The 20,680-nt window shown below is 40.2% G+C and overlaps 2 protein-coding genes across 2 annotated transcripts in view; both read right to left on the bottom strand.

The window, feature by feature from the left end:
- Window positions 1-20,680, bottom strand: part of sepsecs (Sep (O-phosphoserine) tRNA:Sec (selenocysteine) tRNA synthase) — a 219,394-nt gene that overhangs the window by 183,700 nt on the left and 15,014 nt on the right. The gene's annotated exons all lie outside the window — the stretch shown is intronic.
- On the bottom strand, window positions 866-17,410 carry LOC128756164 (sodium/potassium-transporting ATPase subunit beta-2-like). The gene is made up of 8 exons (XM_053860447.1): window positions 17,129-17,410; window positions 15,343-15,471; window positions 14,337-14,441; window positions 14,176-14,255; window positions 12,576-12,701; window positions 8,424-8,483; window positions 8,237-8,332; window positions 866-2,215 (listed from the first exon to the last, which is right to left on the bottom strand). The coding sequence occupies exons 1-8, from the start codon at window positions 17,232-17,234 to the stop codon at window positions 2,051-2,053; spliced, it is 867 nt and encodes a 288-aa protein (XP_053716422.1). The 5' UTR covers window positions 17,235-17,410; the 3' UTR covers window positions 866-2,050.

A 20,680-nucleotide genomic window follows, 5' to 3' on the forward strand; every position in this document is an offset into this window, starting at 1 on the left:
GATATCAAGAGAAAGAGGAAGAGGGGGGAGGTGAGGGGGTGGCTCATCAAAAGTGACTGTGATCGACTTTGCTGTCTCAGTGACATCGTTCGTCTTAGTTGTGTCACTAAGAGACTGCATAGTCCTTTGTTGTAAAGTGGAACATGGGGCTGGAGAGACCACAGAGGTGTTGGTGCAAACAGATCCAATGATCATTTTGCAGACAGTGAAACTTCCCGCTGAAGAACTATATCACGTTGAGAATACAACGTCAAAGGAGAAAGTCAGGAACTCCAAAAATGTAACAGTTGGATGAGGGCTTCAGATTAAAAAAAAACAAAACATAAATGTGATTGTTTTTATCGTTCTATGCCTCATTACATTACATTATCAGTTCAGGCTTTTTTTAAAAGATAATTCCGTCAATCTAGCACACCACATCGATCTGGAACGGAAAATGGCAGGGAGCGATGATGATCACATACCCTCACACATGACACATTGTCTCAGAAGAAGGCCAAACCTGCTTCTGAAATTGAAGTGGATGGCGCGTCCCCTTCCCCTTGGCTGCAATGTAATTGTGCATTCACCATCGATTAAATAGCGCTGTCAGGTTTCAAATATGAACTGTCAAGTATCAAGTTTCAGTTAGAAGACTTACATCAGCCAAATGTTTGCATGCTGCCTCAAAAACCCAAGTTTCCCCAGTTTGGGAAGAATAAAGGCAGACTAAGAGATGCACTCAATTACAGCCACTGTAGTACTTGTAATCCGTTGCTTCCATGCTAGAGTAAAATTGAGAAAATATCTGATTACTGACAGTCAACAACAAGATTTTTTAAAAAAATCATAATTTGATTCAGACAAAGATTTGGTCTTTTATTCATTTGGTTGGCAAAGGAGGAACACAGCACAAACAAAGGGAGAAAAGTGTGTTGTAAACACAACTTACACAAAATTCAGACCAATGATACAGAATTCTTGTCATCTTTGCATTCACATACAGTTAAATGAGAGATTTCATTTTCCTCATATGTCCTCACTGACTTATAGTAGGTCATGGTCTTTTCAAAATTTCATTTCAAAAACGTAATAAGTACATACATAAGGAATGCACTATAATAATACATATACTTACATGTATTATTATATTGTGTTCCTTTATTGCATACTCTCCACATCAGCATTTGAAAATGTTTGACTTTATGCCATTGATTTTTTGTTCACATTTCATGTTGGCGTACACAATTACTCCTGTGAATATTTATTACTATTATTATTAATATTGTTATTATTATTATACGTTCCAAGTCCTCTGACTCTGCTAAAGGCTACATAACGGCTTGCAATTGTGAGTGTATCAGTGATTAATAATTAAAAGATGTGAAAGCATTGTCTAAGTTGCAATTCATATGAATTGCTATATAAATAAACATCTATCATCACTGACTGAAACAAATTGGATATGACATCAACGGCTATAAAAGCATGTGGAAAAAAACATGGGTAGTCACACAGAGATCACACAGAGATATCAAAACATGATTGACCGATGTCGCAAGGTTGACTTGGCATACTGGTCAACACAATGCCTGTAAGCTCTAAACAAACATTTTACCAAATAAACAATCTACAACCTAAACAAATTCAACTCCTCTGTTTGGCGTTGTCATCCAGTCCAGAATGTTTTCTCAACCATTTCTTTGAGTTGTAAATAGAAGTAGCAACAACTGACTCTGATAACTATCTATAACCTCAATGGATCATTTTGGTGAATGGCGAAAATCAAGTGAACGCCGTAATATGCCTACACACAGAAATATAAATAATCATTTGGCTTTGTCTTGCAGTGACAATGATATCTCAGGCTCACGCACAGGGACATATAATGCAGATGAGGGACTTAAAAGGTTCTTGACACGTAAAATGTTTGCAATACACGATATGTTTACACATTGTCTAATGAGAAATAAATTATAGGAAGTGTCACATAACATTAAGCAAACAAAGGTCAAGACATTCTTCATAGACACAAGTGTAACATCAACATGCATGTGTTGTCACCACGACTTCACTTGTCATTGATTCGTAATTTGAAGGAAACTCTTCCAGCAAACTTGTCTCTCTCGCTGCCAGCGAGTAGAGTGTTGGATGTTAGTTTGCACTCCACGTTGATGTCTGAGTTTAGAGAGGCATTCAAAAACTTGACAGCCACCAGTGGTTGAGTGTAGTTCACCTGGACAGACATTTGCCAGTATTAGGGTCACATACAAAATACAGGTTGCATTCGTAAAATTGTGTCATGACACCAATATATATTATACCATTGCCAAATTTATCCAAACTATTATCCTAATCAGTGTTTACACAGAGCTCTACACATAATGCTGCAAATAACATCATTTTGGCTGATATCTAAAACGTTATATTTGAAGTCTGCGATCAAAAAGGATTAGGCCTAAGAGATGAATATGTCTTTCATATTTGAATCCATTTCAAGATTTATTCCATGCCTGTATGACTGAGGGTGATGTCCACTTCCTCTCTTAATCCTCAGTCCTTAACTCTCAAGCTCAGTACTCAATCTTTTACCCTCAAACTTAGCCCTCAAAACCAAGTGTTAAGGGCTCTGTGGGAAACCCCTTAAATGCAGATACATCCCCAGACTGTGCTGCGGTAGCATTGCACAAAAGCAGCGTTCAGTAAATTACATGCTACACGAAGCGCTCAGGCGACAGTCATAGCCGGCGTTTGATACACCATGTTGTCGATGCACCATCGACAACAAACAAATGATCAAATTATTATTTAATCCTTCATTTGTTTTTCAAAATAAAACCAAAACTACAAAAACGAAATGACAACTTGTTTTTACAATGTTTGTTTCAAGAACCAAAGGGGAAAAATGGAAAACGAATCGTTTGTCCGCTTTCCGATTTTGTGCACAAATGGAAAATGGACAAAACGGATAACAGGGTGATTACTTTTCGTAGTTCGATTTGATGTTGGCTGAATCACCCGGAAGTGAACATTTCAGAAACATGAGAACGCAACAGCGGCAACCGCTTAGTGATTAAGATAATCAAGAAGAACGAGAACACATTTGTGCTGTTTAGGGAGGGAAAAGGGGTCACATTAAGGCCAAAAGACATGAGTACGGAGAAAATAGGTGTCATTTCCCAGGTAAGTTGTTTTTGCTTGAAATTGGGTGGTCTGTTAACTTTTGAGAAGCAAGTTTACGTCAAAGTTTCGCTGGTTAGCATGATGCCAGTAATGAGTTGGCGTTATTGGGTTATTATAAATTGTGCTACCAAAACACCTCCCCTCAATCCAACTTATAGTTATAATAAGTTATATACGTTGTTGATTGCTCTAGTAGTCACTACGTTGCCGAACCATAATGTTGAGTATGAGTGTAAAAGATTCTTGTGCAACCATAGCCTTTCATTATCCTCATCTTATGCGCTCACAGCTAAAACCATAAATCGTATTATATTGAAGAGATTAAAATCAGGGGCACATTACACTAATTACATTTGAATAATAACCATTCTAAAGGCGACTGGAAATATTTACGTGTGTACAAAAATGTGGGGACAGTTATAGAGTTTAGGTTAAAATGCGCGTTCAAATGTAAGTAGACCAATATGAGCAGCGTTTAAGCTTCTCTATCCTAAATACTACTAGGTCCAAGCTGGAGAGCAGGGTGCAAGGTGAAAGAAGCCCTCAGAGAACAGGATAGTCAGGAGAATAAAATCATAGATTTGGAAGGAACAAGAGGTAAGTATAATGAAGTTATTGTTTTTGTTCTAATTATCGCTGTGTAAATGGGATATTTCCTTCACACAGTTCACATTCTTAATAACTGAATGAGGTGTATACACCTGAGTGATATTTGTATGAATGGACATTCTTTTTATAATAGCTGCATAATCAGTATGTATGTATGTATGTAATAGCACATCTGCTTAGAAAAAAATAAAACAAAAAAGAACCCACCTTTAAGATATAATTAATCCATAAGGCAGATTATAGATGGTTGAAACGAAAAATAAAACTGTTATTATAACAATGACTAATTCTATTTATTCTTGTCAGGATCAGCATACTGGAAGCAAAAAAGTGTTTACAGTACCTGAAGCTCAAAGGGATCTGCTCCAGGTTAATAAGAGAAGGCGGCTCAGTGAAGACTATTTGACTTTTTTTGGTCGACGTTTCTGTGGCCTTCATAAGATGTCCACAAAGGGTCCCAATTCTGGTAAAGACATCTTGTGGTTTGTTTTATATTTGTTTTTTGTTGTTGTTGTTTTTTTGTTTGTTTTTTTATCCCTAAATGAATTTCCTGACTGGTGCTTGTCGTGATTGTCTGTCTATGTTAAACATTGAATTAAAATGTTTTTCAGTTGCACAGAAGATACTGGCCTTCAAGAGGTTGTAGCAGACATTGAAGATGTTGTGGAGGCAGCCCAAGGATTGAAGGAAGTTTCACAGATTCTAAAAGATCTCAGTGGGTTTGGATGTTTCACACTGAGGGCAACCCTGTCTCTGTCAGAAGCCGAAACAGCCTCTCTAAGAGAGATCTTTAGCAGTCTCGTCTGTAAAGGTTGGTACTTTTACATTTTCAATCAACATGGACTGTGACGTACACTGCTCTCTCTATCCTGGTTCTTATACAGTACATCTCTAAATAATGTGAATTGTATGCATCTTTTATCTACTTACCACAATTAATTTATTTTTTAACTGTTTTTGGACAACCTTAGTTCATTTAAGTTATTGTGGCAGTTATTATAGTTATTGTGGCAGTCAGCCCTTTGTTTATGTGGTTTTTATACTTGTCATGATTTTGTCAAATTAAGAAATATGCAGTGTTGTAAACTTGACATTTATTTATAATCGAGCTCACTAAATAAACCCACCATAATCCATTAAGGTGAAGTACATACAGTGCTAACAATCTGCATGCCTTCCAGTCACATGGATCAGGTACAACGATGCAACAATGCTTCTTGAAACTGATACTGTGGTCATTGTTCACCACAGAGTCAAAAAGAAGAGAAATGTCAGGGATCCTCTCTCCAAACAGCTGCTCTGTATAAAGTCAGCCTACCACTGATGAAAATGGATCAGAGCCAAAGGATGAGACCCAAGTCAGGAAGGAACTCATTGTAAAACTAGGCCCATGTTACATGTTCTACCTATAGAAACCACCAAAGAACACCTTGTAACAACCGTTTTTGGGAGGAATTGTTGATGATAGTGGCTGCAATAAAAGACAAGTTGAAGGGCATTTGTCAATTGATGATTGGTGTTTCTTAATGTAATTGTGTTTTAAAATGTATTTTTATTGCTTGCAAAGTCTTTCAGATTTTGGGATAAAACATGCATTTTTGACTATTAATACATTTTTTGTTAGCCTTCAAAGTAACTTTTTATTGTTGGATGTACGTTATAACTAGTAGATCAAAATCCACTTCCTACTTGACATTGTCCTGCTCTTAAACGCATTGACAACAAATATCCAGTCATAAATTTTTGTCCATATGACGGACCTGTCTGTGAAGACAAAAATGTTTTGTTATGTAATTGAAATTGAAAATCAAGCTCATAGCTTTCAAATGTGTCTATATAGCAGATGTATTACGTACATAACAAAATGGTAATTACTTGTATAAAAATGGAAAATTGATTATTTTGTGCCCGTATCTAACCTTGTTTACAAAATATAAAAGGGTTTATTAAATAAGACTAGATATTGTATGAATGTACTTTAATCTGCATTTTAATGGTGGGCTGAAAAAAAAAACACTGCACCCTGGGCAATAGGGTAAGGTCATTGATTTGTATAGCCCATTTTTACAATTTGTCAGAAAGGGCTTTACATAGTAACATACCTGTTTTGGTATGTTCAAAACACATAACGACATTAAATAGTGGTTGGTGCAGAGGGATGGAGCTCTGGAAAGTCTGCGGAAACGAGACACTAAGGCCACCAAGTCAGAGGGAGGAGAGGGCCCAATCATCACGACCCCAGGATCACCCTATGATGCCGATTTACAGTAATGTACTGTACATACATCTAGGAATGAACTACGTCCAGTAAGTGATTAAGTGTTGTTGTAGTTGCGTTGTAGGCACTCGCAGTAGCACTATTGTGCCTGTCGCCATGGTAGTTTGTTTTTCAAATGATTAATAGATGAATGATTCCAATTTGAGACATAAATCAACGTTTTCTTTGGACAAACAACAACGACGTCTGACTGAAAGGAGTGACTTATGTTTTGGTTTCAATTGCCAAATTCTGTGCATCACATTTTGGAATGACGTGACTTATTGTCAGTTAAATTAAGGTCACGTTTGGATCGTTACGAGCTACAGTAACAGTTTACGTTGTTGGGCAGTTTAACAGTTAAATACAGACAATAGCGCACCGGAACTTGTCTTCTCCAGGGACCTGCTAAAAATGAAATAACACTTACTTTATCAATTGAGGAAATGACTGGCACTTCCAATTCTGCATCAGAAAAAATGTCCTTTTCGTCTGAGCTGGTGCCGATTACAGAATCTTCTGACTGACATTTCGGAGCATCGTAGTACACCCATTGGTCGACGTGCGCTGGCAATTTCGGCATGCGTTCTTCCCTCCTCAAAAAGTTGAAAAACTATGTTGGCGTTATCGACCATTCCAGCCATGTCGCTCTTTTAATGGTGATCTTCAACGGCACACGGAAGAACTCGTGCATGCGCCTAAACTTCCGGACAATGTAAGGTAGTCTGTTGAGCTGTCGCGTTTCTGAAAGTTTCACTTCCGGGTGAATCGGCCAACATCAAATAGAACTATGAGAAAGTATCAATCACACCGTTATCCGTTTTGTCCATTTTCCAATTGTGCACAAAATCGGAAAATGGACAATTAGTTTATCTTGTTTTTGTTTTGGTTCTTGATACAAACATTGAAAAAGCAAGTTATTATTTCATTTTTGTAGTTTTTGTTTTATTTTGAAAGACAAATGAACGAATTATACAAGGATTTAATTCCCCTATTGTTTATTTTGGTTTTATAGCATAAACCCAAAGTATCTGAGTTTATAAATGAACACTACTGATCATATGCATACTATATATCTCATAAAAGAATAGATGGGGAAAAAAAAATCATAAAATAACAAAAAAAGAACAAATATCATGATGATTAGTAAGGAGGAAACTGTTGAATTTAAGGTCATTGGGTGGCTATATTGCTCACTACTCACTGCACACCTCAGTGTTCAACGAGTTTGAGAAGTTGTTTTTGAACAGTGCTGTTCACCTAGACGGCGATCAGACTCTTTTCTGCCCAGCATTTATCATGTTTGTGTGGAGTCGCGCTTTACACGCAGTTTCCGGCATCTAGCGCTGAGTCACCTGAGGCGAGAAGCTCACCACCCACTGAGAGTATCCCGAGACAAAGTGCAGGTCTCCAGCCAGGATCAGGTCCGTGGCCAAAACCTGACTCGCTTGTGTTGACATGCATTTTACACCTAGGCCTCCGGTCAAGTTCATGTCGCCCCCCGCAAATCCCCCACCACCAAACATAAATATAGACGGCCACAGTTTGCCGACAGTGGCTCAAGAAACACGTTAGAGTAGAATCACACTGCTGCACCAGTGCGCCCCGTTATTACCTTGTTAAATGTGAACAAAGTTAATGATAATTTTTTAGGCAATATGCTTCGCCTTGAGACCGCTCAGTGTCCGCGAGTGACAGCTGCTTCCAACAGTTTCACTTTCATGAGCACCAGAAAACTCTCTGTGCTCCATCTGCTGGAGTTTTAAATATCGCTTGTCAAAATCCATATATTATATATCATAAACTGCAGGGTTCAGACCGTGAGAAAAAAGTTGCGGCTTAAAGTCCGGAAAATACGGTAAATATCTCAAACGTTTGCACTCACCAAGTGCTAAGCCTACGGTGGCCACCTGATTGGAAGTGTCAAACTTTCTCCGCCTAGTTATCTCGCCGCTGTAGATGCCGGGGAAATTCAGGGGCAGAGAACAGCGAGATACGCGCTGGAATTTCACCAAACATCTGTGGTTTCATTGCTCTGAAGCTAGTTTGCCCATAAATAGCCTCATATGTTTAAGCCACAGGCTTCCGAGAGTGAAAAACGTGTAGCGGTTAGTCCTGAAATGACGGGATGAGTATCCAATCACACATCATTTTGTACATGCTTTTGTATTATTTTTTTGAATCCGCTTGTGCTCAAATTTTGGTTACCTGAGCTCTTTTTCCATAATATGGGAAATACATGAGGTTGAAAGCGCCATCAGGGGGATAATAAGCCAGCTGTCCTATTTTATCACTGTCTTCTTTCTGTGAACATATTAAAGATCATGGGCATGAAGTCAGGCAGGAATAAACAGACGAAAGACTCACCAACAAAAAGACACAACCAGAGACTTACCTTTGCACTGCAAGAGACAAAAGGCGACTGGCGCTCTTTCCCTGGCAACATACCAATAACCTAAAAAGATGAAAGTGTGTTAAAAATATTTGCATGTAGGGAAGCGCTCTTTTATGTACCATATGGAAGCAAAATTATTCTTAAATAGGTCTGAACATGAGCAGTAATTTCACAGGCTTTTAGAATTACAATAGAGCCATGGCTTTATTTTTACTGTGTGAGTGAGTAGATGTGTGCATGTCCGTGTGTGTGCCCACGTATAGGTTATTTGTGGAGACCAATTCTTGGAAACACACAAGTTTAAGCCTCAATTTGAGGAATAAAACTTAAAAATAACTCATTATAATTGAATTTAAGCTTGGTTTAGCTCCTAGTTGAGGTTAGCCATTTGTTGTGGATAGGTAGCTTTCGGGTGAGAGTCTGGGGAAAGTTTTATATCAATTTATGGTCCCCACAAACATAAAAACATAATGTATGTGTCTAAGCATATCTGTCATTGTGAGGACCACTTTCAGGGAAAACACTTCTTTGTGGGGCCCTTATGACTTTATGCAGCCCTTTTGCTGGTCCCCACAAGGTTAAGCCTCAAGTTGAGGATGAAAACTTCAAAACAACAAGGTCATTATAACTAGGCTTAAGTTTGGTTCAGAGATCTGGTTAAGTTTAGCCAATGTGTTAATGAGTGGACCCCGCAAAGATGGTGCGACAAACGTGTGCGTAAACCTATACTTTAAGGATGGGCATTTTTGCCAGTCCCACAAGATGAAGCCTGAGTTTGAGGATTGAAACTTCAAAATAACTTTGTCATTATAACTGTGTTTAAGATTATTTATGAGTCATGTTTAAGTTTAGCCATTTGTTTTGGATGGCTAGGCTGGAGTAATATGATTGCAAACTACTGTGTACTTTCTTGCAAGGTCAGGATGGGCCCCCTGCTCTCTGCTCCTCATCCTGAGTTACCTTAAACAATCTTTGAGCATGTTGACATGACGGCTCAGAAAATCAGATTATTGTATTGGCGACCGGCGATGTTGTTGCTATGCGGAAGCTGCACTAACAGCCTGCTGCTGAGGAACCAGCTGTCTCACTTTCATGAGCACCGAAAACTCTCTGTGCTCGGTGGTGGTGCTCTAAATGCAGTATTTATTTTTTATTAAACTGAACTGAGTGAGCACTGCATCAGGAGCGTGGCTCATCAGTGATGGTGTTCGTCTTGTTGTGTCTAAGAGTCTCAGTGCCGCTGGAGGGAGGGCATTACAAGCATTGTGCAGTGATGTGTAACAGTGATCCAAAACAATTTTATCACCTTCAGGTACCTGGGAATGCCAGCGGTCCAGGGGGATACTTCTGGGGGATACCAGCTATGAGATGGTTCGATTAGTCTTTCGCCCCTATTCCCAGGTCAGATGACCGTTTTGCACGCCAGGATTGCTGCGGGCCTCCACCAGAGTTTCCTCTGGCTTCGCACTGCCCAGGCATAGTTCACCATCTTTCAGGTCTTATCACACGCGCTCACGCTCCACCTAGCCGGTGCACCCAAGACGGCTTGAAAAGCTGTCCCTGGGATCCCACCTCCACCTGTGAACCATTCCAGGCCGACACCAGAGCTGGTCGCGGCACACCGCCAGGAGGAAGTGCGCTCAAACAGGGAGCCTCGTCGCCTGCTGGTAACCCCCCAATGCGTGCAGCGGCGACCAGTAACCCGCCGAGTTGAGTCCCCCGGGCGGACTTCGCAGACCCCACCTGTTTACCTCTCTCTTCTCTCTCGCGCGCGCAAGCGGCAGAGCGACCAGAGGCACCTAACCTCAGGCAGCCACTTATTGTCTTTCATTTTATTTCACATGGTTTGTGCCGGGTGGGGCGAAGCGATCCTGAACTCTGGACATCTCCCTTGTTCTTGAAGATGGGCAACTGCACACTTCAATAAGTCTACTGCCACCCTAAACACTTCCACACCTCCACAGGTATATCATCAGGTCCCACTGCCTTTCCACTCTTCATGCTCTTCAATGCCCTTCTCACTTCAACCTTACTAATCTTTCCTACGTCCTGATATACGATGGCCATTCCTTCTACTCTTTGTTCTCGCCCATTTTACTCATTTATTAGCTCTTCAAAGTACTCTTACCATCTTCCCAACACACATCTGTTATCAGTCAAAACATTTCCCTCTCTATCTCTGATCACCCTAACCTCATCTAGAACATTCCTGACAAACTCCACCTTCAAGATGACCGCCACTCCATTCCTCTTGCCATCTACATGATGAACAGTTTAAACCCTGCTACTAAGCTTCTAACCTTGCTACCTTTCCACTTGGTCCCCTGAACACATCGAATATCCACCTTCCTCCTCTGCATCATGTCAGCCAAGTCTCTAGATTTCCCTGTCATAGTTCACACAGTCCCTACTCTCAATCCTTATTCTCTTGTCTTTCCTCTTCTCCTTCTGTCTCTTGGCACGCCTCCTCCCTCTCCTTTCCCGCAGCTGCACTGATGGCCGATCCGGAATGAGATTCATTTGTCTGATCCGCATCTTTAAGTTTTTACGTCAGATGCTTCCAGACACAACCCCCCTGCATTTATCCGGGCTCCGGACCGGAGTAAGAAGAAACTGGCTTGCCCCCCTTACGGCTGCATTGCGTAGCTTGACTATAATAACTTGACTATAGCGATAGCTTGATTAAGCCGCTGAGTCTGCTTGCCTCATGGTCTCTGGTTTGCATGCAGTGCATTTAAATTCGAACTATGAGTATTTCACCCCCATAAGAGCTCTTCAGTCCTTCCGGTTCCTATGACCATAGAGCAGAGGTGTCAAACCGGTCCTCAAAGGGCCACAGTGGGTGCAGGCTTTTGTTCCAACCAATCAAGAGGACACCTACTCACCAACCAGGTGTCTGAAGACTGTAATGGGTTGATAGTCAGTCTGGTGCTGTTTGTTTCAGCTGACACCTGATTGGTTCACCTGTTGGTGCTTTCAGGTCTGGAACAAAAACCTGCACCCACTGCGGCCCTTTTGCAGGTCAGTTTGACACCCTTGCCACAGAGGAAGAGCAATCGAAGCTGAGAGGTAGCAAGGAGCTATTTCAGACTGTTATATTGAACTGTGTAGACAGTGATTGTACTGACTGATTAACTAGTACTGATTAACTTCAGAGATCCAGAATCAATGCATCACAGTGATGGTTCAACGCCGTCATGGAGCTGTCATCATCATAAACCTTCAGCAGGTTTTGGAATTAAACTCACGAGTTTCTGAATAAAAGTATTATATAACTATATAGTAATCTGGAGACAAGAATGATAGATGTGGAGTATCTAAAGAGTGGTAACTTGATCACTGGCATGAGCCTCAACTAAAAATGGAGGTAATGTCTCTTTAAACAAGTCACCTGTTAATATCTTCTTGAAAACTAAGGATCAAAACGACCAAGGTGAAGGAAGTTGAAGACAGTCGTCGTTGTGAGTTACAAAACAGAGCTGATATCAGGTTTGTGTTCCCCGCAGACATTGGTTAAGACCGAGGAACATACATGGGCATCAAGTTACAAACATGGCTTCTTGATTGTATGGAAGGTTATTATACATCATTATACCATGATTCCTTGAAGAGTTTGTCTACTTCCGCTGAATAGTCGAAACTTGCACGCATCAACCAGTCCGTTCATTGCCAATTATCCAGGTTGTGTAGTCCGACTCAGAGAAATGTTTATTTCTTTCCAGTAGTTGGACTGCATTTTAAAAGCCGGACTAACGCAATAATTCATTTTCCTGAGCTGTCATGTAACTGCAGTCATTCTCATACTATGTTGTGGCACTTTTACCGACCTGTGAAAAAGTACCACAGACAATTGTGATTTTGATACAATGGTTAATGTGAAGATCTAAAAATCTACATGATTTAAAGAAGAGTGATGTCTTATTTGAATTCTTCTGCATTTTGTTAATAGTTAATAATTGTCTGTCATTCTATCTTGATAATGGCTATCTAATCTAATTTATCCATTGTTGTGTTTGGTGTACAGTGTCCCTGAGTGTATGATTAAAACTTTAAACATGTTTATTCATTTAGTAAGAAATAACAGCAAGAATAGCTTTTCACTACCAAGGGAAAATATTTCGTTAAGGTGAGATGTATCAGAGGTCAACATACCCGATTAAGCTTGATGATGATGCAAGGTTGACCTTTGCTGTAACCATAGGAGTCATCAGAGATGCCTGAGCATTCCTTTAAAGTGGTACGGTTGAATTGACAGGAACGTTTTGGATTGTTCCTCACCTAGGAATGAGGCAGAAACAAAATTAAGATCAAGGTAAATGGTTAAAAAGAGGTTCTCAGGAACACTGGCAAACAGTGTCAGAGAGGTGCTACGAAGAGACACCTAAGATGACACCTATGTCAGTTTTGTTTTAAATTGCCAACATGTTTGTTTAATTTGCATTAAGTGATTGAATTTTTTTTATCAGTTAAAGGACATTTTAAACAAAATTGCAAACTTTTTAGCACAATTTAACATTTTTCCTCAGATTTTCAGTGTATTTCCAAGTTTGTAAATGTGTCATCGGAGTTTGTAAATGTGTTTTCAGAGTTTGTAAATTAGTTTTAACTTTAGTCTTTCTGCATGTAGTCGACTCCCAATGGTGATCCCAAACAAATTGGCACAAGTGAAACATTCTAGCAACCACTTTCTGATCGTGTCCGTAATTTGGTCCCCTCCCTTTTTGAACGATTCTTCTGAAAATTTGCATACACTCGAAACACATTTACAAACTCTGAAAACAAATTCACGAACTCTGAAAACACATTTACAAACTTGGAAAGACACTTAGAACAGGAAAAAGAATTCATTGCTAAAGAAGCCAAGTGGTTAAGCACTCTCGGCTTGCAGCAAGCAAGTTGCAGATTCAATTCCCGGGTCAGACCAGTGGCCTTTCTTAATGGAGTTTGATGTTTGTGTATGGGTTTTTTCTGGGTTCTCCGGTTTCCTCCCCCAGTCCAAAGACATGCTCAATAGATTAACTGGACCCTCTAAATTGCCCCTATGTGTGCTTGTGCGTGTGCCCTGTTATGGACCAGCAACTGGCGACCTGTCCAGCCTCTTGTCCAATGACCACTGGGATAGCTACCTGAACAGGACTAAGCAGTGGTTAGCTGACAATGTATGTATGTATTTATTTGTCTTTTTTATTTGTCTGAAAATTTGTGATTTCACCTCACAGGTTCAGTCCTAATCCCCATTATTTTTCCTTCTCTGGAAAATGAGCTGCTGTTCCCTCGGTGAGAGGCCACATTCGTCACAGCTAGCTGTCTGCCACACCGCTCAACGTAACCATTCCCCGGGTTTCTGCTCTTGATTACTGTCCTTCAAAACAACTTTCTTCAATATGAAACAGTGCTATAAAGATTATAGGCTACATGCTATATGCTTAAATATTTAAATACCATCTTATATATACATCCCGTGTATACTGTATGTTCAGAGTATCTTCACATTTTGAACAATGAATGAAAATACTTTGAAATGGCTTTCATAATCAGAAGCCTTCAGCTATATTAGAAACTATTTTATTATTCATTTATTTTAATGTCACACATTACTTTGTTGTCTAGGGCCCTTTTGAGATAGAAGAAAGGTAAATTGGTGGAAGAAAAGGTGTGACAGATACATTTTGGGTATACTGAGACACATACTTCGATGGATGAGACGTTGAATAATGCATGGTGGACAGGTAAATGCAAGACACAGGTCTACCTCTCCACTGTCCTCTTGAATGAAGTACTGATCTCGAGGACAGTCATCATTGGTCTGAAGCTGGTAGCTGTTGTTGTATGCTAGAGACAGAAAGGCAGGACCATTGCAAATTCAAGGGCCGATAACACACAAATGCAGGTGTCAATGAAGAAGGGTCTTACGAGACAAGAAGGCATCAAGGTTCTGGACAAAGTCGGACCAGCTCTTGTTGTCTGACAGGGAGTAGATGATCTCTAGCTGGTTCCCCTTTGGGCGAATCATCACCCCTAAAACACAAACACAAACTGTTTCATGACAGTGATTTACCAATACTTAAGCAATCACTCCTCTGAAGTAAACAATGCCTCTCTGCTGAACTCTGCATAACAGGGTAAACTTGGTGAGAATGTGAAAAACTTGATTTATCAATTAAAATGAATGGATATATTAAGGTCTGTGTTGTCGGTTTGTCATGTCATTTCCTGTTTATGGACCTTTCTGTTTCTGTCAATGGATGACACTGTGGCATTTATATTTCAATATTTATTAGTCGGCACCTCCGTTGGTGGGCTCCCCACTGATCATGGCAATAAATTTGATTCTGATTCTGATTCTGAAATACAGTATATGTAGTTGATAGAACAAAAATATTACATAAATGTATATTTATATCAGTATCATAAAGGCATTGTTTCTAGTAGTTGAATTTGATGCAGCAACTTTGCTGTTGTCATGACATCACTACTCACGAAATAGAGAGGATGTGTAGCATCAGATACAGTGATACTGGCAGCTGCTTATCGATATTGAACTCTGATACAACGATACAACAGGCATTTGAAAGGCAACTACCTGCACTACAGATGTGTCTATAGCTGGTGGTGTTATTCTGAAATGTATATATATGGCAGTACATTATTTGTTTTGAAGCAGGGTAAATAGTACTTTGTGTGCTTTATTTAATTTACTTGCATAATGTGTGTTATTCTAAAGACCTGAATATTATTATTATTATTGTTCTTCGCATTGTTATACTAGCTGTACACTGTCTTCCTCATGTTGCATCAATGCGTCATATGCAAGTGTTGTCCCATACAAAGATGTAATGCATATTGGAGCTATGTGTACAGTCCACCAGAAAGGGTTTCCTTTCCTGGTGCTTTTGCTTTCTGAGTCTGATTTACTGACCAGGGGTCTCCAAGCGGTCCTGCCAGGTCGGTTTGAAATCATCTAATGACAGCATCATGATGTACATGGTGATAGCAAACATCCCAGCGAGGAACAAGTAAAACACCAAGTAGAAGAGCAGAATCAGTCCTGTTGGGGAAGCAGAGGTTAGAGGTTAGACAGCAGTCAAAAGTAGTCATAGTGCCTGACTGACACAGCATCCATCTCTAATGCCCACATTGTTGTTGATTTTATGTAGTTATCTATTTTTATATCTTTCTTTGGATTTTTGCTTGCACAGATGGCATTTTATGTATTTATTCTTTAGCTGTTTTTGCATACTCTCCTCCCCCTTCTTGGGTTATAATCTTTCCCTGTTATGCCTCGCTTGCCTGCCAATGACCTAGTTGAGGATGAATGGAGGGGGAGGGGGTAATCTGCCTACAGATCTGTTGTGAAGCTGGTTTATGTATACACAAATAAATGCAAGTATCTGCCTGTCTCTCTGTCTTTCATAACAATCCATTAAATCCATTGTGTGATTGAAAACATTTGTCCCATTTATGAACAATCTATGTTCAATCTATGGTGCTTTACTGAAACACTAAAGCAACTCCGGGCCAAAAGACAAGACACTGGACGCAAACTATTTTTTAAAATATATACCACGCAATCCTATACACCAAGCTTTTAATCATTGAAATTGTGTTTGAAGTAGGAATAATGTCTTTGGTTGTCAGTTTAGGATAACCAAATAAAAAACAAGACAATCTGGCTGATATTCTGCCGATAATGGAATATCTTGGGTGAGAATGCGAGAAAAAAAAAAAGTGGAAGACTGACATTGGTGTCACCATCAGACACAAAAGTGCTGTTTCCCAATGTCAATATTTTTACACCACAGGAGTGAGGATGGGTTTGTTCCAAAAGTGCCCATTTCAATTCCAAAAAAAAACAAACCCATGAATTTCAACTATATTGGTTAAAGTGAAGAGGGCATATAGCTCAGAGAAGAGAGCACGAGAGACGAGCACGTGAAGACGTTGATATGATGAAATGAATGAATACCAGGACAAAGTAAGGACACATAACGATGGTCGTGGAAAACATGAAAATGTTAGGAACTAGGGGGGAAAGTCAGAGAAAATACTGAAATGGATAATAACAATGTTAACAATGAAGAAAAGCTGTGGTGAAATCCGGGAGTGAGTTTCATTGGATACTGTGTTGATGTGGTTAAACACGTCAGGTGTGTGTGCGAATACTGAATCTCTGTAATCTTCACACACACAACAGGAGTACAGCATACTGATCACATCCTCCTCCCTGCGCATAGGGTTGACTACACCACAGACTCAGGGGTTCAAGTACAAGTGGCCTTTTTCACTTTTTCCAATCTTTTTCAGATATATCAATAGTGAAATGACCATGGAAATGTGCAGCGCGTCACGGCGACTCTATAGATAGCGTACACACATTCCTTTGGGGTCACTTGTGACGTTTACATCCCACACGTGAGCAATTAGCAAGCGCAAATGCCTGCGATGACTTAAAAGTGCACGCTGATGTGCAACACTGATTTGAAAGCAACATAGTCTTGAGCCAGCATTTTGGTTGTTGTTATATGTCATGATATGATAATGATATGGTAGTTGATGAATATATATATATATATATATATATATATATATATATATATATATATATATATATATATATATATATATATATATATATATATATATATATATATATATGTGAGTCCGATCGTGAATAGAAGCATATATTATAAGGGCTTAGGACTTACCCCAGCTTGCAGCTGTTCGGCCAAGCAGCTCGTGGGTCCGCGGGTTCCAGAAAAACTCCCGCCAGTCACTTGAGCCTTTGCGGTCATCCTGTTTGATGGCAGACATGATAATGGTGGTGGTGAAAATTGGGATGATGGAGATGGTGTTCCCCCCGAATGAAATGAGTCGCGGATCGTCCACGTGTTTTGCCCAAGTCCTGCAAATGAGAAGGCTTCCTGGTATTGATTTGATTCACCGATGGTCGAAAGGATGAGAGACCAGGACAGACGGAGGGACACGATGGCGTCACTGTAATAACCCCACACCCCGCCCCATTGCCTTCTGACGTAACACGAGCAATCTGGCTTCATCCAATGATTTGCGCCAGTGATAAGAGAAGACGCGAGAGAACGTCCTCTACCAATGAGTGGGATGATTTGTCAGGGTCACCGTGGGGAGGGAAGAGACGAAGCACCTGGGTATTCTTTATATACCCGGTGACACACGCCCGCTCATCAAAGACGAGCGGACTGCTTGAGGATGCCTTGTTTAGGTGAATGGATAGCTGGATCCACACAAAAAGACAACAATGACTCGGAACAGCCTCTGGTTTTGTCAGTGTGTGTGTTCCATCCTCTCTTTAACACGTCGAACTGCGAAGAGAATGAACTGCACTACCAGAAAAGCGCACTAGTTGTCGCTCTTGTTAAGAGAGTAATAGAGACGGCGGCGAGACCACACACAGCCTCATGAATGGATAGAATATTTGAAATAATTTAACTGAAATAACTTATAAAGGAGAAAGGCGAGGGAAGAGCAGAATGGATAAGTATTCTAATTTTGAAACCAGTGCCAATAATATCCTTGGGACTGATTTTGGACTAATCACGCTTCATGCCTCCAGTGTACAAATGAGAAACGATGACTGCATCAAATTGCACTTGTGACAAATGTTTTTTAGTCACCCATAATCCATGCTGTGGGGCACATAATGAATTTATGTCTCGACTGCTGATAGTTCTCACCCCTGCAAAAGTATTATAACACTGGTCCATGTCCTCCAATTCTAAAATTTACAGAGGGATTGTCATGGAGTACCTTTAAGAATAATTTGGGGGCCATGCCTCATGAGGTCTGTCTTACCTGTCTTGAACAGCAGCTGGTCCACATGTGAATTTGGATGTTGAATTTTTTGTCTTGGTTTGAATGATGGACCAATATGTGTGTGGGGTCGATAAGGTACTGGGCAGTGTCGTGTGTACACTGTCACTCTATTGTGTAACACACATTAACCTTTGAGTAACATGTCTTCTATTGAGATCTGCATGTAATGTTGTCTTGCCCTTTTGTTCTGTGTCTTTGTCACGCACATCTAATGCTGTTGTGCTTGTCTGACCAAACTCTGTTAACTTTCCTCTCACATTTTGGTTGAACAATAGATCAGCTGGACTTTTACCTGCTGCTGCATGTTGAACTGACAGTGATACATTTCTTTACCTCTCCAAATCTTCTGCTTCAGCAATTCTTATTCTTTTCAACAGTGATGCATTCTGGCATTCTACCCCACCATTTGCTTGTGCCCATTTCGGCGTTGTTTTGAAATGCAGAATGTCATATTGTTCACAATATTCTTTAAACAGTTCAGATCTGAATTGTGGTCTATTGTCTGACTTGCATGTCAGTGGTAGTCCATGTCTACTAAAAATAGATTCAAGATTATCTAACACTCTCTACGTTGTAGTTGAGGTCATAATATCACACTCAAAATAACGACTATAATAGTCTATGACCACCAATATGGAATTCTTTGAAGGAAGCGGTCCTAATAAATCAATGGCTACATTCTGCCATGGACCATCGGGCAACACTATGGTTCTTTGTCAGGGTTCAATGTTAGACCACATTCTGTCAACTGTTTCATGACTGCCTCCAGACGTCTGTCATGCATTTCTTGATCTGGACCATGTATAATTACCGAAATCCGAAATGTTTTGAACTCCTTCAATGCCAGCTAAGGCCTTAGCTATTTCATGCTGGTATTGCTCACTTGCTGACGATACTCCAAAAATTAACCGTTTGTGTCCATACAGGCATGTGTGTACAGCAAAGGTACTCATCTCTCGTGATTCATGGTCCAATTCCAACTGATGATATCCCTATTTCAGGTCTAGTTTACTGAAAGCAGTTGAACCATTCAAACCTTGAAGTATCTCTACAATTGTAGTTATAGGGAATCTTTCCCTTATGATTGCTTTGCCGCATATCAATGCATAGTCTGATATATTTATCAGCTTTTGGTATTATCACAACCGGGTTGACCCATGGAGTGGGACCCTCGACCTTGTCAATAATGTCCATGTCTATAAGCTCATTTATTTTCCTCTCCACTGACTCTCGGAGATTGAAAGGTATCCGTCGGAATGGCTGAGCCACTGGTTTTACTTTTGGGTCAATATACAAACTAATCTGTTTAGTGTTTAATTTTCCGACCCCTTTAAACACTTTTGGATGTTTTAGTCAAGATCAAGTTTCCTGTCTGTGATCACTGAAACATTTTCACCTATTTTGAGCACTCCTAAGTCGAGAGCTGTCTTTTTGCCCAGAAGAGGTTCCCCTTTTCTTTTGTTCCCAACAGTGATCTCACATTTAAATGCTCCTATAACTGGTAGTGCTTGATTAGATGAGTACAAATATAAATTCTTCTTCACTTTATGTACATATGAGTAACACTTTATCTTCTCACTTTTCAGTTTTTCCCATACATTTTCCCCCATCACATTACTTGTAGCACCAGAATCGACTAACATTTCCAAACTGACACCACCCACTGAAGTTTTTCTGGCATTTCACTGCCTTTTACAACAAATGCAAATTTGTCTGAGTGTCTTTTAGTGCGACACATTTTTGAAAAGTGATCCTTGCCCTTACACTTAGAACAAGTTTGTCTACGTGCTGGGCATTTTGGGTTTTTCCCCATGTGATCAGTGTATCCACAGCTGATGCACTTCTTGTCTTTAATATCCTCTTCTGTTTCTCATTCTTCCACTGGGTTTCTTGAATTTCCCTCCTTTTTGAGCACCTTGATGAACTGTCTCAGTAGCCTTCCTTTCGCCATTGCAAGACATGCCTGCCAGCTTCTTTTTGATGCAACTTGTAGAATGTCTGACGGGCAAACGCAGTGTTTACTTGTGGCACAAAGTACCTGTTCAACGCTTCCACAGCTGCCTCGTGATCCATCGGCGCTCCAGTGTTCTGTAACGCCATGAACACATCCTGTACATCTGTGACATCCTTATCTGTGATGATTAATCCTTTTCCATCTGCATGAAGGTGGAACGACATTAGCCAACGTCTCCGTCGAGGTCCGAGTAGCAGGCAAATGGCTGAATTGTAGACTTTTCCATGTTAAATGATTACCTGAACAGCCAACTTGCACCGTGCTTTTCAGTCTGAAGTTTTTCAAAACTCCGGCATCCTCGTCGCCATTGTTGTGTGTACACTGTCACTCTATTGTGTAACACACGTTTCTGAATTGAATCACACCGGGTCCGATAGTTCTCAACCGTCTTCAT

This window comes from Synchiropus splendidus, chromosome 3 (assembly GCF_027744825.2).
Source record: "Synchiropus splendidus isolate RoL2022-P1 chromosome 3, RoL_Sspl_1.0, whole genome shotgun sequence".
Lineage (NCBI taxonomy): Eukaryota > Metazoa > Chordata > Actinopteri > Syngnathiformes > Callionymidae > Synchiropus > Synchiropus splendidus.